Below are 23490 nucleotides of genomic sequence, written 5' to 3' on the forward strand. Positions count from 1 at the left end.
ACACAGTGTTATCTTCATTGAACCACCACTGTTATCTTAATCGAAACAAGGAGAACGACTACTTCGCGGCGTCGATTAGACGAATCGTAGCGAGAAGTTGCGCCTCTCGCTGACGCGTTTTCCTCCCGACCGCGTCTCTCCGCGAACGATCGTAACGTTTCGTCCTTCGAGCCGGATACAGTGGTAAGTGAAAAATGCATACCAGTGACACCCACTATCATACAGCGCCACGTGGATCCAACATAATCAGCAGCGGAAGCGTTACCACTCCAGGGAAGTCAGTAACGTCAAGGGCCGTCACCTGGAAGAGGCATAATTCGATGGATGAAGAACGCAACCACGCAGCCTCTCGTCGCAACTGGACAATCGTCAACAAAACGATATTCAACAACTTCGATCTCACGACAAAACGCGCCAATTTCGCGAAGGATTACCTTCCTCACGAAACGTACGTCACCGACATTCCGCTGCACAGGGACAAGCGACAACCTGTAGTCGGAACAACTCCAGTTTCACTACAACACGAGTGATCTTCGGGAAAAATGCCTTCTTCGCGAACATCACCATATTCCGCTGCACAGTGACTAGCAACAGTTGAACTCACAGCTACAAGGTAAGCTCGTTCATTGCATTATCTTTACAAACCGCTATACAAATGGAAAAGAAAGACAGAATTATCTCCTTGCATCGGAGACAAGGTTTGCAAATTAGTCGATTTGCTTGCACATCCAAACGACTCGACGAATACTAACGATGCAGTCAAAAGAACAAGTCCATTTTACGGGGTTACCAGGCATGGATCGAAGACAAGTGGAAACAGTGCCGACTGTTGCAAAAGGAACTAGAACATTTAGGCGAGGAAACTAAGGAAACTTTGTTCCGTTCATCTTGTCCGCTTGGTAACCCTCTACGCATGCAATCCCATTAAGTAACCTTTCGTTCTTTACAGCTGTATCGAATGACGAAGAGAAAATATCACCCGTAATAAGCGTACTAGGAGCCGAATAATTTTTCAAAGACCTCGCCGTCCTACCCGGAACATCCAACATTTGTTTCAAATCAGGTGACTGTAATATGTCGAGTTCCATGTCACTTGGTTCTTTCAAGGACCGAGACAAATGGTTTACACGACGTACACGTTGTTTATGTATTAAGACCTTCATTCGACGACATACATTCTCATGTTGTTTCAAACACGAGTATAGCCAAAATCGTTTGCGACAACCTTTGCATTTGTGTTGTTTTTTCGATACATTGCAATTTATTTCAACATCGACCGGTAGAGAGTCTTTTTTTGATCTTATGGTCTTCACACAATGCAAAATCATGTGTCACTTCAACAATGCCGACGTGTCAAACTTCTCATAACACACGCAACATTCCCTTCGTTTAAACACAATATGCTGACGTAGATAGTGAGATAGTAACTTATTCATGGACGTGTAACGCGCGTTGCATATGCTCGACATGTAAATCGTATGGAACAATTTCATGTGCTCGCGCAGGTTCTCCTTCAAAGAAAACGATTTTTTACAAATATGACATTAAAATCTTTTCTGCCGATTGACCTTAAAGTTCTTCTTAAACTCGACCGATTCTTGTTGAGGTACGATTAATCTATGAGCGAAAGATTTTGCAAATTCATTGAATCGCTTTGACGCAATCGTGTCAGCTGTCAAAGGCAAGTTATCTGCCGAGCTTGTTTCACGAAAACCTTCAAATTCCTCATTCACATTTTGCAATACTGCTTGTTTGAAAACTTCATTGTGTTCTTTTTCGTTTTCCTTTTCGTTTTCGTCTTCGTTTTCGTCTTCGTTTTCGTCTTCGTTTTCGTTTGACACAAAACTAGTAGGCTCCAAGAATTTGTCGCAGTTCTCCAAAAGGACCACACATTCTTTACGCTTAGACTCAGGCGCAGATCTTGTACTTTGATTAAAGATGTAGTGAGACTTGTTTTTTGTAGAAGATGGTCTTGATCTTTCAGAGGTCTTAAACTCCAATAAATCGTAAAAATCATATGAAGGAGAAGAACATCTTTTCACTGGCCTAAGGTTGTAAGACATATTGTGCGAGGTATTGGAGCTTTCAGATTCAGCTTTTATTTCGTTGCTTAATAAAGATGTCATTGTTTCTAAATTCACATGAGTTTGAACAAACAGTCTTTTCCTAACAGGAGATTCGATTCGCTTAACAGAAGTGGACATCTGAATAACTTCTGAAGCCGTTGATGTCTTGTTACTAAATGTCTCGAGCGTCGAAGTTGGAATAATAGTCGCAGTACCAGGTATATTCTCCGTATCGATAACTTTCCGGCTAACCCATTCGTCATTCGGTTTGTCTTTGTCCAGCGATATTAAGTCTGTAAGGACGGTCTGCGTCATCCTTTTCGAAAGTGTACCATGCGAATCGTTTAACCGTTTCGGATGCGTAGACTTGATCTTGCTGCTCGAACCCTTGGTGGGTGTATCGTTTGAACTATTAGGTGGTTTTAAAGATATATTTATTGAGCTAATTACATGTTTGGGGGAGGGACTGTGTGATGTATTTGATTCTGCCTTTACTATACCATTCGAATGCTTCGACTTTTCTAACGATTCAGGAGATGTTTTCGTAATTTTGCTTTCACCAGAACATATTGCATTCTCATGCACATGGAATAAGTGAGATTGGACATGTTTTCTATAGGAAAACATTCGGTTACAAAAATTACATCAATATCCATGCGATTTTTTCGTGTAACATCGCGTCTTCAAATGACGTATCAACGAAATATGCGTAGTGAAGATCGCAGTGCAATTATTACACTTAAGTATGTTACAGCTATATAATTTATTATGCAGTTCCAATAAATTTTTAGTTTGAAAAGTTAACAAACAAACGTTGCAACTTATTCCGTTGTTTGAAGGTACTTTATGCTTACTTGTTCGTTTATCAGGTTCCGATTTGTTATTTTCTAAATAAGTACTTTCTTGAGGACACGCGGATTCTCCATTTCTACGATAAACGTCATCCGAAGATTCACCTTCAAACGTCGCTGTTTCATTTTCATTTCCTGTATTCGTATCAACTGGCGACGAGTCATCGCAAACCTCTGGATGGATTGGCTCTTCCTTTATGGTTATTGCATATTCAGAAGGCTGCAAAAAAAAAAATACAAACCTAATGTAACATCCTAAGAAACGAAAAACCTATGAAACCATTCTAGTCTAGTAATCGAAGTCAATCGTGCCATAAATATTACGAGTAGAACAGAATGCTACGTATAGAGCTACTGAATTAGATACTAGAATGAACGGTTTATGACGCCATATTTATGAGTCAGCCAGACTCCACCATTAAAAGCATGAAATACGTAACTGCACAAATCCAGAATACTACATACATAACAAGAGAGGTGTAAATTTTATATAAATTTACGGTTCCATTAGAATTGTTAAGAAACATTTCCTCAACTCCTAACATTTACCATAGGGCAGGGCCGGTCGATATTTTCAAACTGTTATGTAGTGAATTCGACTATATTCAACTCTCAACTACATTCAAACGTAAGAAAAATCAGATTCGCAAACAATTCTTTTAGCATGGTTGTTGTATTCTTCCAGGTAACAAATTAGTACAAAGCAACGAGCAGTCCTTCTACATGTTTAGCAAATTGTATATTATAAATGATAAATAAAATGTATGACAGAGTAACAAACACTATGCAAAACTCTAAAAAATCCATATAATATGAGAATATAAAAAAACAGCTCAAAGTATTTACAAAAGTCACCATGAATTGTCTAAAATAGAAATATTTGTATCCAATTGGGTGGAAAATATTGTAGAATCAATTGCGATCAGTAACCGGTGTAAGACACAGTTAATGGTAGTATTTGGTCAAACAGAACAGTTTTCTGTTCTTTTATGAAGTATGTTGGCTTGCATCAATACAGAAAGTAATATATTTTCTTAATTGGTAAGCAAAGCCATTGGATATATATTAGGTATATACTGGTATACTGATGTCACTTCATGAGACTTTGGAGTCGATGCGTAGCGTCATTACAATACGTTTCAGCTTGTACAGGCTGCTCAAGGAATTTTCTACGCTAGGCTATATTAGAACTGCTGTTCCAATGCTGTTCGGGCAGTTAGGGATATATGCAAAAAAGAATATATATACACGTGGGCGAATGTAAACGTGTATCTGTGCCTCGTCATAATAAAATGTGTGCGGAAAAATTTTGTATATGAACTCATAGCAGCAATATTTTTCATAACGCATGCGCAAATTTAAACCTGGGCATCAGGATACACGACGTTAAAACGGGCATACGTTTCACAGTCATTTCGTACGTAGAAGTACGTAGAAGTCACAGCATACGAGCGTTGCCTGTTTTGCAGAGTTGGCGGAAGAATTACTCACGTACTATCAGAGCGCTGGCACGCAGATGGTCGAAGCGTTAAATTTCTATTTCTCAAAAGTAGCGATTGTTCTGGACTGTGACGTAAACCATGCTTAATGGAACCTTCGGGACATTGTGTTGTAAAACTCAAAGAATATTTCTTTTTAATCTGAATCAACATCGAAGTGCGTTAAAAACTGTAAATAATTTGATTTATACAAATATACAACAATGGAACTTTTTTGCAATAACAAATGATTTATAATAAACAAATCGAAAAATCTTTCCACAAAATAGAAAAGTTTTCATTCCGATCCAACTATTCACTATAGAATAGTCGCTGGACATACATAAAAAAATACATACTCATCGAACTGATAACGAATATCTAACGATACGTTCGTGTGACCTGCTCTATTTAAGGTTATACAATACAAAAAGTGCCTCAGCCGAATTCAATGCCCGTACTAACATAAATACATCAGTGAAAAGGTAACGTACGTTGTTAGTGATGAACGTTCCTGGTACATGTGTGAGTTTTAATCTATTATACGGCAATATATTTTTTACAACATACGTTGTTTCAACGCTCGTATGCTTCAACGCATTAATATGATAAAAATCTTATTTGTAACATGCATCTTTTTTATTAATTCATACGAATAAATAGATAACATCACGATACATCAGTGATATACATTAATATTGCATGGAACATATTTATATATGTATGAATATCAATTTTATATTCTACAAGCCCAGGAAAATTAATAACAAATAATAATAATACAAATGGTAAACATATGCAGTATACTAAATAATAACATATTAATGAAAGTCATTTATAATTCAATATTTCCATTTCAATAAAATAAAATATGTAAATGAAATTTAACTCTAAAATAATCACATTCGTATAAACTTATTACTCTACAACGGAAAAATTAAATATTATATTGATAATAATAATAAGCAAGGCTGCATCGATGCTAGACATTTTGCATTACTTTAGTATTTTTAATCCATGTATTATTATTGAGTCATAATATATAAAGCATAGACGCGCAAGAGATCATAGCGCGTTGGCCAAACCAATCTTACAATTGACAGGTACATTATACAAAATTTTATGTACCATGGTGGAAATTCCTTCTAATTCAACAATTAAATTTTATTTGTATTACAAATCACAAGTTTGCGTCACAACGGCCAAAGAAGCAAATCTTACTTTGTCATATTGAAATAGTTGAACATTAAACATTAGCTTAATATACTATATTAACCAAGATTTATAAAAACAAAATATATTATTCAGTACGGTCAAAGAGCTCTTATCGAATGATGTTTCAAAAGGTACTTACATACATTTTGCTGTCCAATTTTATATCCATGAAGATTGTATCAACAGGTCCTACGTAAACTAACGCTCGAGCTACTTACTTTATGAAATTATTATTATTATTACACAAACTGCTTATCTGTGTACAAAGAAAATCTATGATACGTGGATAGTAGACTTTAATAATATCCTCAAAGAACAATTCGCGTTTTTCTTAAAATATGTCATAACTGCACAATAACAGTAGCAATTTGTAAATGAATATAGAAATTGTATGAAATGCAGTTCTCAAATATATTTAACAAAACTGTAATTATTTGATAAAAAGTCGTAAAATCAATGAAAAGCAGAAGACAATGGAAGATATTTTAGGTTAGCGTGTCATACATGATCTTAAAGGTTGTTTACACTCTCTTATTATTCACTTGCATCCAGAACATGTTTTTCTTTGTTAATAATTTGCGTCAAAATAAAATGTAAATTTTATTTATACACATATAAACATGCACAGAGAGAGAGAGAGAGAGAGAGAGAGAGAGAAAATACCGTTCAAACTCCGACACCACTATGAGCAGCACTACGGGCATTAAAATGGAATCCTCCACTAGTAACAAATATTCCGCTCAGTTCAGACAGGTTCAGATCATTATCGGTAAGGAAGTAACCTTGAAAATATATTTATGGATGGAAAGTGTACAATAAAGAATCCTATAGTATTTATAATACATCATTCTTCAGCAGTTTAATATTATTTTATTAGTTTAACATTAGTTTCATCTAATTTTACCTAATCCATTTTATAAATTGCATTTCAATTACGAAACAGTATCATATAGTACGTTCACACGTAACGGTAAATCAAAAATTGATTCGTGGAACTACAACGCACGCGTATTACTAAGTAGATTTTCTGACTAACTTCACGTTATGTCCAATACAATTTTCATGTTCACGTTTCTATAAACATAAAAGATATAACCTAGCAAACACGAAGATGGCACCCCGCTGGGGGTAGCCACCCACATGCTATATTTTATTTTTATTTTTTACCAATAAGATATAATACTTTACCAAATGTCCTTCAGGACAAATTGTAAAAACCAAAATAAACTAAAAAAAAAAAAAAACGTTTCTATAAAAACTCACATTATATATGTATGCACATTTGTGCATCTAAGAAGCAACTCCAACGTCAATGAATATCTGATTATTCTTGCATCATAAGTATTGTAAGTATTGTCGCATTCATATACACAAGTTTGGAAACTCCAGTAGAGAGGATAATGCTTTTAATATCCGGCAATGTGCTTTACAAATCGGCCGCTAGTCGCAGCACTGGCATCGATTTGTTAACACCTTTGTCGACATTATCACTGAAGGTAAAGAATATAAACTAAACTGCTTTTCATAATTTTCATCAATATACTTAAAGTAGACATACGGTAGTACATGTGATACAAAAGAATGTTGTTTAACTAAATGTAGTTTTACATAATACAATAGAGTTTAATTATAAACACGATCGTGCTGCAGACACAAGAAGCGCTGCACGGCGAAGTCTAGCAAATCGATTGAGGTCCCTTACTCGAGAAATATTTTCTGGCCCGTAGGAGTCTTACACACTTGAATGGAATTCTTAAATTTGTGTTTACGAACATGGCAAATACGTACATACATACACATGCGTGCGCGCGTATACACACACACACACGCACACGTACTTACTGTTGGCTCTGTCATAGGCTTATGAAATACCACTGGTTGTTGAAATATCTATCAAAATATCTGTTTTATACTCTAGCGTTCAGGACGAGCACCTTATTGCTCAAGAAATTAAAGTGTGGTTAAAGAAATGATTATCTGAATCCGATGGACCGTCAACTTTTGCGGTCGGTAAATTACCGACAACATATTTATATGTATTATTATCTGTGATACTGTCGCGTCGGTTCGAGATTATTTCACGTTCCGCACGTAAGGTGAGTGATTCGTACTCCAATTAATAACAACTAATAGTTGTTTCAAAGTTTATTATAAAACTGACAGAGTAACGGTACAGAATGTTACATTGACAGAACAGAAATAGGAGTGGAATGTCGAGTGCTGACTTGGGAGGATTTTTATATCAAGGTTTTGGCTGCTGTGGAGGGATTATCGCTGGATGCCGGCACACGGGTATGCTGTTACTGCTTAATTGTAGTTTTGATGGCTATGGTATGCGAACTGGTATGTAGAATATGATTATTCTATATTCCAAGATCACCGTGACAATACAATGCCACAGATGGAACGAAATATAGAATAAACATTTATATCAGTATACATAAACGAGAAGTAGAATAAACACGTTTGTCGCACGTCTCGAGACTTTGGGAACCTTTAACATTTTAGTATTATTCCAAATGTTACCGACTTAGCGTCTCGATAATATTTTCTCTTCAGCACATTATCCAGTCCAGCACATTGTTAAATATATAGGTATCTCCTTTCCATATCACATCTCGAATAACAAGCTTTTGTGGCAATCGCAGGTCCGGAGATATTTACTTGTACTCCAACGAGATCAATCGAGCTGAACATTTGATCGGCCAGCGGGCGTTCTCAGAGTCTTGTCCCAATAGTAATAAAAATAGAAGGAAATATCGGGCTTTCTAAGAGGTGGTGCTCTATCTTTAAAACCATCTCAATTTCTGGCATGGGACGCTGCAGTTCCAAAGAAGTACTGCCCAAAAATGATCCTGGTAACCAAGTGATACAAAAGGATGGACTGGAACACAACAATACTCTATTGAAAGTGAAACAGGTTTTCTATTCTAAGGAAAATCAAAACTGGTGTTTTCTCGATAATGTCTAGACTAACAATAGTGTTTTTTTCGATTTTGACCTTGAACATCTGATGAGGAAGATGAGAGCCTGTTGAACTATACGTCTCATTTATAAGATAGACAGAGCCACGTTACATTTCTCCAACCGGTAGGGAGTGCCACGGACAATCTATACTGGACGGAGAGAAGGCGGCTCTGAGTCGGCGTTTCATCAAATACTTACGATAATAAGTTAAAACAGCTTTGTTACATTTGGACTTCTTCAGAACATGGTAATGGCAGTGAAATCTGAGCTGATGTAGGATTGCCGTGACAGTCTAGCGCGGCTTACCTCGCACAACCTTATATGTTGTTTACCAATAGCAATCTAATCCTAATATTAAAAATAACGTTACACTTTTAGAATAGTACTTCGTGTATCATTATTTCTCAGGTTCTATTTACGTAAAGAGTTTTTAAGCATCCGAAGCAGAAGATGTAAAATTATTTGATAGCAAAGAAGTAGCGTGTATTGAAATTTATTAATTAGAATAGTTATAGTATGTGGACCCATATAATCATATTTGAACATTGAACTTACCATCGAAGAAACCATACCTCGTTGCCATCGATTACATTGCATTTGGTTCTTCGATTCCATGAATGCGGTTTGATATTTTGGCTTTGAACGAGCACAAAGAATTACATTTCATCCACAAACGCTCTACAGTTACACTTTGCATTGGCACTGATTTTATACGAAATAGTTAAGTGAGAAATTAAGTACTGCGTTTAAAATTAAAAAATAAAACTAAATGGAAACAAAATACCATTTCAAGGACTAGAAAGATTTCGTTGATACTAAATAAAACAAAATAAATCATTCATTTAATCGCTATGAGTTGGTGGTATTGATTTAAATGAATTACTATTCTACTGAATTGCTTCCGATTAATGGTATGACTATTATAAATTAAGAGCATAATTATTTGAAATTAATGGGAGGATATTACTATAAATTATTGGTATAATTGTTAAAAATTAATGGCGTGATTGTTTCAGATTAATAATATATTGTTATAAATTAATAGTTGAACGTGAGAAATTAATAGATTGAACGTTGTAAGTTAATTGCTTAAATGTTGTAAATTATTAGTTTAATTGTTACAAATTAATAATTAAATTATTAATAAGCGAGTATAAGTTTTATTTTGATCTACACGATACGGCAGATCGAAGAAAAATGAGCTCCCGCGCGAGTCGGAGTTTCTAATGCACCTCGTACAAGTCGTAGAGAAGAAGATTCAGAGACGTAAATGATCTCGCGCGACGTTGTGCAAGGAAATGTTGGATTGAACATTAAACCCACTTACTCATGCAAATCCATAAGATCACATCGAAAACCGCTCTATGAAATTTACGAGCGCAGAGAATTAATGTTTCGTCTAAAGCGTTGCCTACCATAATTCATAAATATAAAACCGTATTATCAATGTTCATAAAAGGCTTGCACACGCACCATGATTGTCCCTAAAACGAGTGTCCGCAAAAAATACAACGAATGACGATATATGTTCGATATGATTTCCGTTTCGTTGTTAACAGAGCCTGACGTTTCTCTTAAAATTTTGCCGTATTGAGAATGCAGTGTTGCAGTTCTATTGCAGTTGAACACCGGCGATGTGTACACAAACCTCCTCATGTGTCCCCAGAAGTAAAAGTCGAGAGGATTTAAACGTGGGGACCGAGCAGACCAAAGCACAGGTCCCCTTCCACCAATCCATCGATTTCCAAAACAGTTAGACAAGTGCTCCTGCTCTGCGTTGGTAGAATGTAGTGGTGTACTATCCTGCAGAACCATTTCTTAATGCGCGTGGATTTTCACGTGCTTAAAAATGTTCGTTACGTGTATTTGTTATTCCAGTGTCACGTTTATTAAATATTGCCTCATTAGTAAATAATATCCTCGCGGGAAATTGGAATTGCGTTTGATTTTCCGACTCATCCATTTGAAAAAGTTTTCCTTCTGTTTTTAACTCGCAAACTTACTGAGAGTTATACAGGTGTAGATATTTCCCTTCAATACAGACTATACGGTGTTGCTGCTGGCACCTTCCTCAGCAGCAATAACCCTCGTACTGAACCTGCGATTTCTTCTTTCAATACAGTGCGTCTCCAGATCCGAATCGTCGTGCTGAATTCGTCCACCATGTTTTAATGTACCTGTTACGACCGTTCGCGGAGAGACGCGGTCGCGGGGAAAACGCGGCAGCGAGAGGCGTAAATTCTCGCTACGATTCGTATAATCGACGCCGCGAATTAGTCGTTCCCCTGTTTAGGTTAAGATAACAGAGGTGGTTCAATGAATTTAACACTGTGCTAACAAGTTAATATAGCTTGTATTTTTAACAATAAATTATATAATAATAAAAATGACGCAAATTATTTAGTGATAAATACGGTTAATTCGTTACAGAAATTAGACTCAACTTTTGATATTTCTCGATATTCGTTAGACTTAGCGATTTTATTCGTCAGACCTCTCGATGTATGCAGTTAGAATCTTCAAAGGAGACTGACTTCCCTCCGATGATTTCTTTGTCTTCTCGGGGAGACGACCCTCACTACGCTCGGATCACGCCACCGTTCGCGCCTATGATCACGTATGCCACCTTCTTTGTGAGAATAAAATAACGTACCGAAATCAACGTTTCTGGAACTCGCTGCTTGGTGATAACTATGCGCTCGTCGATAAATTTTATATTTTCCGTCAGGCAGATAAGACGATCAGTCTGCGACACTGTAGGACCGCGGGCGACGGTTAGAAATACGGCCTATACTACGCCTCGTGGCGTAACATTACCTATATCCTGAAAATCGATAATCTATTTTGCTAAATGTCTTTGTGATAGGTATATAGTCCTATTGCTTTGGACAGGGGATCTGATGACAAGTCGTCGCAGTCTAATCTTGCTGAGGAGGCTTCCTAGGACGACAGCTATCAGGATCATAAGGGGACACCGGACGATATAATATGCGTCGGCGACTGTCCTGGCGGCGTCCCCTCCGTTCGAGCTCCAGACCTTGGCGCTCCGATGAGTTTTTCTTTTTTTTTTATTTTATTTTGGTTTTGACAATTTGTCCTGAAGGACATTTGGTAAAGTGTTATATCTCATTGGTAAATAAAAAAAAAAAAAAATAAAATAAATATAGCATGTGGGTGGCTGCCCCCAGCGGGGTGCCAGCTTCGTGTTTTCTAAGTTATATCTTTCACGAGGTCTATTGGGTGTTTCCTTTTTAGTCTCCTTGCGATGTTTGTTGTGTTGCACGTTTCAGCTGCCAGCTGGTTCGGGTGTGTTTCTGTTCTTATTCTGCATCTTGTTGCGAATCTGGTAATCTCTTCCTTCACCGTTGGTATTCCCAGGTCTTTCCGTATGTCCTCGTTTCTAACGTACCACAGGGCGTTTACCATTGTTCTAAGGATTTTGGCTTGGATTGTTTCTATTTTGTTTATGTGGCTCATTGCTGCTGTTCCCCATAGTGGAATTCCGTATGTCCAGATTGGCTTTATGATTATTTTGTATATTTTCAGTTTGTTTTCTGTGCTTAGTTTGGATTTTCGGCTTGTTAACCAGTGCATTTGTCTCCTTGCTATCTGTATCTTGTCTATTATTGATTTGATGTGCTGTTTCCATGTGAAGTGTGTATCTATGTGAAGTCCAAGGTATTTGACTTGCCTTGTTTGAGTTATTTGCGTGCCGTTCAGGAAGATGTTTGGTGTTATCTGTTTTCTCTATGTGAATGTAATTTGGTTGCATTTGTTAGGGTTAGTTTTGATTTGTTTGTCTTGTAGCCGCTTTTCTATTTTTGTGATGTGCTCTTGTAGTATTGTGGCTGCTGTTACAGGGTTAGTGTGCCTGACTAGCACGGCTGTGTCGTCCGCGAATGTCAGTATTTTGCTATTGGTAGTTGTTGGAATGTTGGCCGTGTATAATGTGTATAGTATGGGTCCTAGGACGCTTCCTTGTGGAACACCTGCTTTGATGTCTTTGGCTTCGGAGTGTGCGTCCTTGATTTTTACTGTGAAGGTTCTGTTGCTTATGTATGATTTTATTATTTGGTATATTTTTTCCGGGAATTGTTTCTTGATTGTTTGTATTAGGCTTTCGTGGTTTATTTTGTCGAAAGCTTTCTCTATGGCCATGAATAGGGCTGTACAATATTGTTTGTTTTCTATTTTGTGTATTATTTTGTTGACAAGCCTGTGCATTTGTTCTATGGTGTAGTGTTTATTTCTGAATCCAAATTGATGGTCTGGTATTAGTTTTTCCTTCTCTATTATTGGTTTCAGTTGCGCGTATATTACTTTTTCTAGTATTTTGGAGAGCACGGGGAGTAGTGATATTGGTCCGTAGGATGTTGCTTCATGTGGGTCTTTGCCTGGTTTGGGTAACATTATGATTTGTGCCTGTTTCCATAATGTAGGATAATATTGTATTCTTAGTATTGCATTGAATATTATAGTGATTAGTCGTATCGCTTTTGGAGGGAGGTTTTTCAATATTTTGCCATTGATTAGATCGATTCCTGGTGCTTTGTTGTTTTTTGTTTTTTCGATTATATTTCTAATTTCTTGTGCTGTTGTTTTGGGTATGGTGTATTCCTTGTCGATTGCAGTGCTAGTGGCTAGCGCATCGTCGTCCGTATGGCTACTGTGGTTGGTCTAGTCCAAATGAAGATTCCTTACAGGCAGCTAATCATAATGTCAACCAGACACATATATATCTGCTTTCTAAACAAGAAAAATATATCTGTGTGAGGTACATTTATTTAGAGTATAATCATAACTCATGCTATATAAATATTTAATATAATAATGTAATGTAATGACATTACATATCCCTACAATTATTTTATTCTTCTAATAAAATGTTTTTTAGGTTTAATTATTTTTTGTTTTTTATGTTACAAATATTTCAATTTATATTTTGTAGACTTACCATCTTTTCCAGTTGGCAACCAACTCCCTTGATTTATAATGAACGATGAATTTTAAGCCGGTATTATTGCCGAGAACTAGTATTGGTTCGTGTTGACTTCCGTTTGCTATAAACAAGGAAACAACTGTGCCCAAAATAGATCTTCTATTTCTTCGAATGTCTTAGATCCGAAAAATTCGTGAGTCCAACCTGGACCAAAAAGCGCGACAGAAAGTCCTTCGTGTCGTATTTTTTGTAAAGCCTGTAGATTATAATGGTTTAATGAAATATTAAATGACTATATGCTACAATAAAATAAGTAATATTGTAATTACATATGTTGAATTAAATCCACCACAACCAGGACAACATCTTCCCCAAATATCAAGTCCTACATAAATATCATGAATATCTCTGCTGTGATTTTTTGCAAGTGCCAAACCGTTTTCCAGTTTTGATTTCGTCCAGTTATAATTCAAGTAAATGCCATCGCAGTTTAAAAAGAAATCTCTGAAACATTGTATTCAGAACATTAAATAAAATTTACAAACAGAAACAATTGTAATTAAGCTCATTTTGCCAATTTAATTTTCCTTCATTGGTTACGCTGTCGTACCATATAATTTCAGAATTTCTAATTGCTTCATGAATATTTTCTGTTAGATATTTTACATAATAAATTAGTGTAAATTAGTATTAGTGCATCTGCAAATCTTCTTACTTCTTCCTGAGATTCAAGTATTACATCCCAGATACCTTCTCTTTCCGTAATTACAATACCAAGAACTTTTACACCATGATTATGTGCTACATTAATCCCTGTTCCAGCGGCTCAACGAAAATCTGCATTTTCAAGATTATGAAATTTGGGAATCTGAGAAGATCATCATACACATTTCGGCGCACACTTCCAAAATTTGTCCCGAGTAGTCTTGTGGGATTCACGCAACTTTTCGCGCGGTAGAAAGGAGACCGGATAAAGAATGCTTCGCTACATACAAATAACAAAAGGTGGCGCAGTTATGAAATGATGACTAGAATACACAAACGTGTCAATAACACTCCAGTGATAAAATAGGTAAGAATCATAAGATTCTGATCCATATATAAATCTGAAAAATCACGGCTATATTATGTATAATATATGAATTAATAAATATAGCGATTTATATTACCTGTCTTCTAGGCAGCCACCTTTCATATCATGACGAAGCAACGTTTTAGGATGTACTTCTCTATCCAATTTTTCTAACTGCGTTCTTTCTGCGCTTATTTCTAAACCACTGTACACATAATCAGTTGAATCTCGTAGTTATTCAATTTCCGGTCATGGTTTCAAATTACCCACGTTATCGAATAATTCTTTTAAGTTTTCGAAAGGTTGTGACTATGTAACTTCGGTTGTCATCTCTCTGATTTATACTGTTCTACAGACCACTTTCAAATAGTTTTTAATTCATTAACTCAAACAAAGGTTTCTCTTCTTATTTGCTTCACTGGAAAGTTGTATACATGCATGATAGTGTTCCCATCTAAGGGAACTAGCATATCAAATTACGTCACATGATTTAACATCTGATTTATCTGAAACAAACTATATAAAATAAAATTATGAATTTATAATGCACGTACATCAATGTTTATATGATTGTTTCGACTTTGAAAGTAATATTCTTATTTACATAAGTATATATTCTTTAATATTTTGCAAAAATTATATCGAAACAAACAATTTGGAATAAACATAACTAAGTAAATACTTTAACTTTTTTTTATATTTAATTAAATATTTTATTTGATTTGAGTAGAATTTAACACCTAACCTTCACGTTTAAAATATTACACTTTCTCATTCTCTCTTTCAATTTTATTTCTTCTGCTTCCGTTTTATGATATTTATGACAATTCTTAGTTCAGATATAAGTAACTTTTTCGTAATTTATAAAAAATGACACTCTTTTTAATTATCGTACACTATTAATCCATTACATGTCTTGTTGTAATTTAACTTTTAGCAACTTAAGATATGTGCACGTACAGAGTAATTTTCTTCCTAATACAATAATTTTCTTCCTATACAAAATAATAATGTTAAAGGCATACATGTAATTTATTAGTATAGATACTTACTATATACAAAGCGTTCTCTTCAAAGATAATATGTCGACTACCAAACGATCGACGGCAACCGAACGCATTTCTGGTACTGATAATAATAGTATAGTCGCAAGATAGTTGTGTATCCATGTCCAGCTATAAAATTTGAAAATCGGCGCTTGGTCTCGCGGCATGTCGCATGTCTCATGGGACATATAATGTATCGCCTACGGTCTACGATGTGAATATATTAATAAACTTAACAAATTTGTTATTATTTTCTCTAGGTAATTTTTCTCCCTCAAGATTCTGAGGAAAGTACTGAACTGTTGACTCGTTATCAGTATTGTCAAAAGTTCATTATTTATCACCTTTCCCGCTTCATAGTCAGGTTTTTCAAACTAAGAGCGGCATACGGTACATTTTTATTGTACGTGCGAGAGGGAGGTAACGTATAGCACAACCACACACAAGTATGTATCCCCTTCGTAGTATGTATGCGAGCGTTGTACGATGGCCTAGGACTCCGTTGAGAGAAAAGAGAGAAGCGCAGTGTGAAAATCTTATGCCCTAGATCTCTGGCGAGTATCACACGTGGCGAGCAATTACGTGAATATTAGAATAAAGTTCCTTATAATACCTCTCCAAGTCCTCTCCATATTTTAATAGCCGTAAATGGGCGCAGCAGCGCCAAAATTTGAAAGAATAAGGAAACACATATGTACGTATCTTTCTTTTGTGAGACAGAAGAGCTTTATTTTTCTGGTCTTCCAACGTTGCCGTCTGCACGCGTCGCGAAGCGCCGGTTAAGCGAGCTGTCGCCCGTAAGGGTAGGTTCAACTTGTCCAGTGACCTGCAAGGGGAGGGCCGGGTTTTTCCAAGCCGCGCAAAGACCATCAGCGCGCCGTACCCGAGGCGATGGACGCTAGAAAGTAGTAAACAGTCAGTATGAGTTTCCACTCTAGGTATGGCACGGTCGGCCAGTAGCCAGACCCTAAGCGCTGAAACTAATTGTCTCGTAATATAAGAATCGTAGGTTACTACTGCTGCAGCCCTTGCAAGTTCACTCGTTTGAGGTGGCCCTGCTGGCAAAAACTAAGATTACGGAGAGGCATAAGGTGCAGTTCAAGGGTTTTCATTTCGAAAGAATGTGACCATCTGAACTCGAAGTTCGGGGACGGAACCGCTTTATCATTTAATTCATTTCGATATCATTTAACTTTGAAGTAATAATCACTAGTCATACAGACAAAGGGAAAATGGATCTTTCAGTTGTCATGATAAACCTAGCAAACAAAACGCGGCTTTTCATATATTATGTTTACTCTATTTACGTTGCAGGCTCTTAAGCTTGTGTCTTATTACATGTCTTATTACGTCTTTGCCGCGGAATGAGACACGCTTTTCGAAAAACTCTATCTGTGCGATAAAATTTTTTCATGCTTGATGGTGATTATAACGCGAGACACGTTCCCTGGAGCAGCAAGTTAAATAATAACAGAAACGAGAACCTGTGACATGGATGTAACGAGTAATAGATGGACATGGTCCTCCAGTTCACTGACACTGATTTTGATGGTATTTGATTTGTCAAGGCGCAGTCGTTCTTGGATTTGGTACCCGCGGAAAAGATGGATGTTTTTCTGCACCGAGCTGTCAGAATTTGATACCTTTGTCCACGAGGATAAAAACACTGAGACAACAGTCACAAAATAGAGATCGTCCTACAGACCACAAATAATAAAATTCTTTCGGTCCTAGGAGCCTCCATTTCAGCTCTCGCATGGGATTTCAGTTACGTTGAGAGATATCTGGATTCCCACTTCGGAGGTTTGCTACAAGACAAACACCAAATATCTGAAGAAGCGCTTCTGCAAACTATGTTACTGTATCCCATCATTCACTGAACACGACAAGTGCTATGCAACCATAAAAAGACGTATCAGAAAGGATTCTGATAGATCCCTGAGTTCTCTGGATCCAGAGAATTAAAGATTCCAAAAGCATGTTTCCGCAAGTTAGACGAGTGCTAGGCAACAGGGCTAACCTCTTGATCGGCGCCCTCAAATTTTCTTCAGACGATTCTTACCGTCTTTCACAGTTGAATAACTTAGTTTGACAAAGCAGAGGATGCGTCGTTATTGGTACCAAACTGACAAATGAGTCAAGATCGTGCGGTCTCCGGTGCTGCCGGCTCCCCAGAACTTACTAGTAATGCGATTACATGCCAAGAATAAACGTTTACGCAACACGTGCTTCTGTTACTCACGATCGTGTGCCGTGACTTCCTTTCAAGTTATAAACTGTTCTTCGAACAGGTCTTTAATTACTATTGTGCTCGCGTGCTATTTTATCACTTTAAATTTATTAAACTTCTATCGCTCGTTACTTCTATTACTTAGCACCTATTATTTGTATGTAGCGAGGTATTGTTTGTCCGATCTCCTTTCTACCGCGCGATAAACTTCGTGAATCCCACAAGACTACTAGGAGCAAATTTTGGAATTGTACACCAAAATGTGTATGATGGTCTTCTAAGATTTCCAAATTTCATAACCTGGAAAATTCGGATCTTCGTTAAGTCGGGGCCGCTGAAACAAGGTCTGTATCTTCACCCGAGGAAACAGTAGTAATCGCTGCTAGTAACCGCTTCGGCTCCGATCTCTCAGAAAATTATTTCACATCGGTAGATTCATTAACGATTCAATTTAAGTTTCTGAATGAGAAAAGATTATGGCAGATGAGGAATGGATCGATATCTCTAATACGAGAATGATTTCTGCTGCAACTGTCAAGTTTATTTAGCATAAATAATTTAAATATGAGTATAATTGATACCGTCAATAGACATTCGTACAACGTATTCCCCAAGATAGAATGGACCGCGAGGATGACTCGATAATAGCTCTCTAATAATAATTCGTGCAACTCGGAAAAGAACTTGGTAATCGCTCGACAATTATCTCGTTCGCGATCGTATCCGCTTATTTATACTGGTCGGGAGGAGTCAGATGATTTAGATGCGGTTTGGAACGAAGGTTGCCCTCAACGGCGACAATGTTTTTGGCTAGATTTCGTGTGTCGAAGCGCTACCCGTGATTCGAGGCACAACATGCATCGCTCTCGCTTCGCCTCGTCCTATGACTCATGTGTCGCCACAAGGTAATCTGACTTCGATATTTTCAACGCAGTTCCAATATAGCTCCCGCAAAGGTACACATTCCTCTTCACCTTAATCTTCAATGATCTCTTGAACTTGCATACTTTTCTAAGATATGGAAGATGGGAAAGTAGTTCTCTTGCTGGGGAAGGATAAGAATAAACCAAATCCAGCCAAGTACGGATCAATGAGTTTGCTGTATGCAGAATATCCATTAATAAGGTTTTAGAGAGGCTGATACAGAGACTCATACTGTTTCTTTTTAAAGAGGCTTCCATTCTTCCCCATCAACAATTTGACTTCCGGATTAAATACAGTAAGGTCCACGCAACAATAGAATTCGTGTCAGACATCTGCTAGTAGCAAAACTCTCTTTATAGACCTGGAAAGAGCTTTTGACATGTTTCGATGCAGCGGTTTGCTATAACAGCTGATACGATACGGTTTCCTTAAACATGTAGTTCCGATGATTTTGTCCATAATCTCCGGAAGGCGTTTCATACGATGGCGCAAGCTCGAATGTCGTCTTCGGGGTGAATGATGGGTGCAACAGGGAACATTCAACACCTCCATTCTGTTTAATTTGTATTTTAGTCATGCTTTGAACCTCTTCCATCTCAATAGCGACCTTAACCTTTGCGCGTTGGTATTTGCTGATGACCTAATTTTCACGGCTTAAATGTATTCGTCAAAAATTAATTCCACGCTACAGAAAGTTTTCGATCGAACTATGGTTTACTGTGGTAACTGAAAGTTCCGTATAAATACTACAAAGTGGGAGTCTATCCCTTTCGGGCTGTGCATGTCTAGACATTTTAATTTCAACCGTGATGTGACCCGACATTCACTCTGATATCTTATCATCGACAATAGCCCCTATCCGTTCCGCCTAAGAAGATGGTCAAATATCTCGGTACATATTTGTATTGCAAATTACAGATTACACGGCACATTAAGACGCAAATGTAAAATAAGTCAGAAAAGACTTTTATTGCAAAGAATGTTTCGTTCTTCTCGAAGCATCTCTGTGCGAAGTGTAGTCTTCTATTGTACAAATTGCTGGCAATAATCCTATCCCGACTTATGCCTGTCCGATTTAGCTCAATCTCACAACGAGCCATATAGACCAGCTCAGACGTTTCAAACGGAAATGCCCGAGGCATTGCATGAGGCTATATCGCTCGAGCTATTTTACATGCCAATACATATATTTTATATAATTGTATGTACTATATACGAATTACACATAGCTTTTAAATTCCTTGTGTCTGTAGGACGCGATGAGAGTGTTATGGACTCTCAGTTGACCTGTTTATGTCAGAATTAGCGAAGAATCATAGAGCCGAAGTACGTGTAATCGTCGATCAACTTTGGTGGAGATTTGTCTGATCCAAATCATTACTTATATCATTTTTTTAAATGAATTCAAAGTAGAGTATGCGCCATCTATTTCCCTTTTCAGGATTAATATTTCAATAAAACTGCGCACATGCACAAACAATGATAAATAATTTACGACTGCAACTATAATGTATTTTTATATGCTACTGAGAACACCTGCACTTCGTTATATGCAGTCTGATGGATCCTCGCGAAAGTACAAGAATTGTTGGAAATTTTAAGAATATTCACCATTTTGGCTAACTTGTCTGGAAGCTAATTTCTCTACGATTTGGATGATATTGAAATATCAATAATTTTTATAACAAAAATTTTATAAACGCGTGTGGCACCGTAAAAAAGAGGAGAAAAGGAATACCAGAAATGAACGAAAAATTACAAAAAGGAGAAGCGTGCCTTCGCTCGTCTGCAAATGTATTAACCATAAAATGGCAAGATAAAAAAGAGATTTTCATAATTTCAACAATACGTACAGAAGAATTTGTGGATGTACCAAAAGACTATCATGCATAAGAAATTTTACAGAAATCATCTTGTATATACGACTATAATAAATTGATGGGTGCTGTAGACACGGTCATCAGCACTATAAACTCTACTTGCAAAACAAGGAAATGATACAAAAAATATTTCTTCCATATGATTGATATGTGTTTATGGAATTCATATTGTCTGTACAAATTGAAAGTCAACAAAACAATATCAATTGCGAAATTTCAACTGAAATTAATAGATCAAATTTTAAATCAAATAAAAATAGGTCAAATTTATACCCATTAAATACGCTTATATCTTTTATGCAGAAATTATGAATATATTGTTTTAAAGAAAAATCCATTTTCTTCCAAGATAAACTGTCTGTTACGTCGCGTGAGATGGTCCGTGCGACGTCCCTCGTGGTCTGGCCGCCAAGGCCCACGAACGGTTACACAGACCCTCGATAAACTTAAGGAATCTGCATAAACAGAATCTTTCCAACGTAATTTCTAATCTTGCAAGTATTTTCGGTTTATGGGTGGTGCATATGGATCATTACCTAATTATTATCTCACTTTCCTAACGAAAAGTGTGAGCAACGAATCCGCGTTCTTAGTTTTAAAGACACACTCGCACTGAGCTTTCCTCCGTAATTGTATGAGAGCAGATTGCCAGTCATCTCAACTGTTTCTACGACTTTAGTTCAGTCAATACTCCGGAACCAAGTTAACAACTACCAAGTCATCGACGGATCAATCAGCTGCTTCTACTACATTCGAGCAAGATCAACATACGGACTCGATCTTCTTCATAGATCATTCCGCTTCTCAACACTGATTTTCTGACTTGAGAACAGTCAGTGTCACGCTACCGGGCCTTCACCCATCCAACAATCGTCTATAACACGTATATCTTACGCAACGACGTAATATTTGATTGCATTAAGTTGTTGGAAATAAAGTTAATATAAGCCGTCAATTGCAGTGTTATACCACCCCCCTATTATCCCAAAAGAAATAAGGGGATCGACCAGTTCGTGGTGTCGATTATTGTAATCGTAACGGGAATTTACGACTCCAGTTAACGTGCTTCCTCGCGAACGCGTCTCCCCGCGTGCTGTCGAAGTTTGAAAGAATCCAAATTCTGTACACGTTTGGTACGTCCATTGACGTCCTACAAGAAATATATTTTAAAATACAATAAATAAAAATTAAAACAGCAATAGTATAAGTAAACCCCCTTCTGCTTCTTCGCTAGCCCATGTTATGTTCCGAAGTTTATGAATCATTTTATTATACATATAATCCAAACACTTTTTTTCTGATGCCTGTAATATTTTAGTGCTCAAAATTGCAAGTCTGTCAATAGCAATACCCAATGTTTCGTTCGTTAATATGTCGCAGGCACTATCGATAGTTAAATTAGCCATTGCGGAATTATTACGATTGTCTTTATTGTACTGTACAATACCAGCAAAGATGCTTGCTATTGTTTCATACAAATTCGAAATATCATTACGTTTGGTATGTTCGTTGATTGGATCACATAAACTATAAGTAAAAATAATTTTTCAATAATGATATATTTGATTTGTAAATGAAGAATTTTACTTTTACTTACATAAATTTTTTAGCTATTCCTTGTTGACCGATAGGACGATGTAACATTATATGAAATTGTTTGTTTGCTTTTAGTATTGCATTTACACATGCTTCAGAATATTCTTTGAGGGCATTTTCAACAACAACAAAGTATTCTATAAAGTATAATTATTAATATAAAACACTTCTGTTTTAAATAAAATATTTTTTATATTTAAGTGTATCTTATATTTACCCTGAAAATCAATTTCTGCTAATAAAGGACCACTAGCAGAAACAGCCCCGTGTACTAAATGAGGATATTTATTACGCAACCAAGCAGCTAATGATCCAGCATATGATCCTCCAAATGCAATCCATTTAGTACCAACTGGTAACTTGTAATTAATATTCATGAATTCTATAAAGTAAGCCAAATCTGCAAGTGCCTGTTGCGATGAAAGATACATTAAATTTTTCACGCCGAGATCCCTGCAGATAACAAAAACGTAACATTATAACTTAAAATGTATCAATTATATATTTTATAAACAATGTTACATACGAAGTAGGATGACTTTGTCCATAAAAGCGGTGTTCCACTTGAAAACATAGCGCTCCAAATTGCTTAGCATATTCGATCCTTTGACCTTCTGCCATCCATTTAGCATTTGCTGCAGCTTCACCACTTATCATCAAAAATACTGGACCACCTTTCTTATAGTGCTCTCCAACCTAACCCCAACCTAACGTTTACGAAATATCTCTGAAAAAATAATAAAAAGATTTATATTATAAAATAAAAATTAAGAAATATTTAATATATTCTTATTACCTGTTGCCAAACACGCGCATCAGTTGGATCAAAGTGATCTAGAAACTGTGTAAACCATTCAGCAGTTGGAAGTTCATGATCTTCAGATAAAATTGGAGCACCTAGCTTACCATATTTGCTTCGACCCCTCATAAAAGTCTACTAGTAAAGAAGACAAACGGGCATTGCTGAAAGAAGAAACAGTTGATATAGATATATCAAATGCCAGTTAAAAATAGTTCAATTGTTTTATTATCAGAACCTACGCAAAGCAATATTATTCCAAATTTAATGTAATTTTTATATAGGCAATAGTTTGCCAGAAAAAGTGCAGGTCGTACTTTATGAACAATTAATATTTCCTTTGTGCATCAAAATTGAAGATTGTGAGGCTGAACTGAACAAGTGCCTTGTATATATCCTGTTTATTAAACTATGAATTTAATAACTT

The 23490-nt window shown here is 36.6% G+C and overlaps 1 protein-coding gene across 1 annotated transcript; it reads right to left on the minus strand.

Annotated features, from left to right (window-relative positions):
* Positions 1 to 19188: 19188 nt before the first annotated feature.
* LOC132915970 (putative serine protease K12H4.7) lies at positions 19189 to 23192 on the minus strand. Its single transcript, XM_060975730.1, has 7 exons — positions 23061 to 23192; positions 22791 to 22960; positions 22482 to 22717; positions 22266 to 22401; positions 21882 to 22195; positions 21718 to 21818; positions 19189 to 19428 (listed from the first exon to the last, which is right to left on the minus strand). The coding sequence occupies exons 1-7, from the start codon at positions 23190 to 23192 to the stop codon at positions 19189 to 19191; spliced, it is 1329 nt and encodes a 442-aa protein (XP_060831713.1).
* Between the last annotated feature and the right edge of the window lie 298 nt (positions 23193 to 23490).

Source organism: Bombus pascuorum, unplaced genomic scaffold, assembly GCF_905332965.1.
Source record: "Bombus pascuorum unplaced genomic scaffold, iyBomPasc1.1, whole genome shotgun sequence".
In the NCBI taxonomy this organism is placed as follows: Eukaryota; Metazoa; Arthropoda; class Insecta; order Hymenoptera; family Apidae; genus Bombus; species Bombus pascuorum.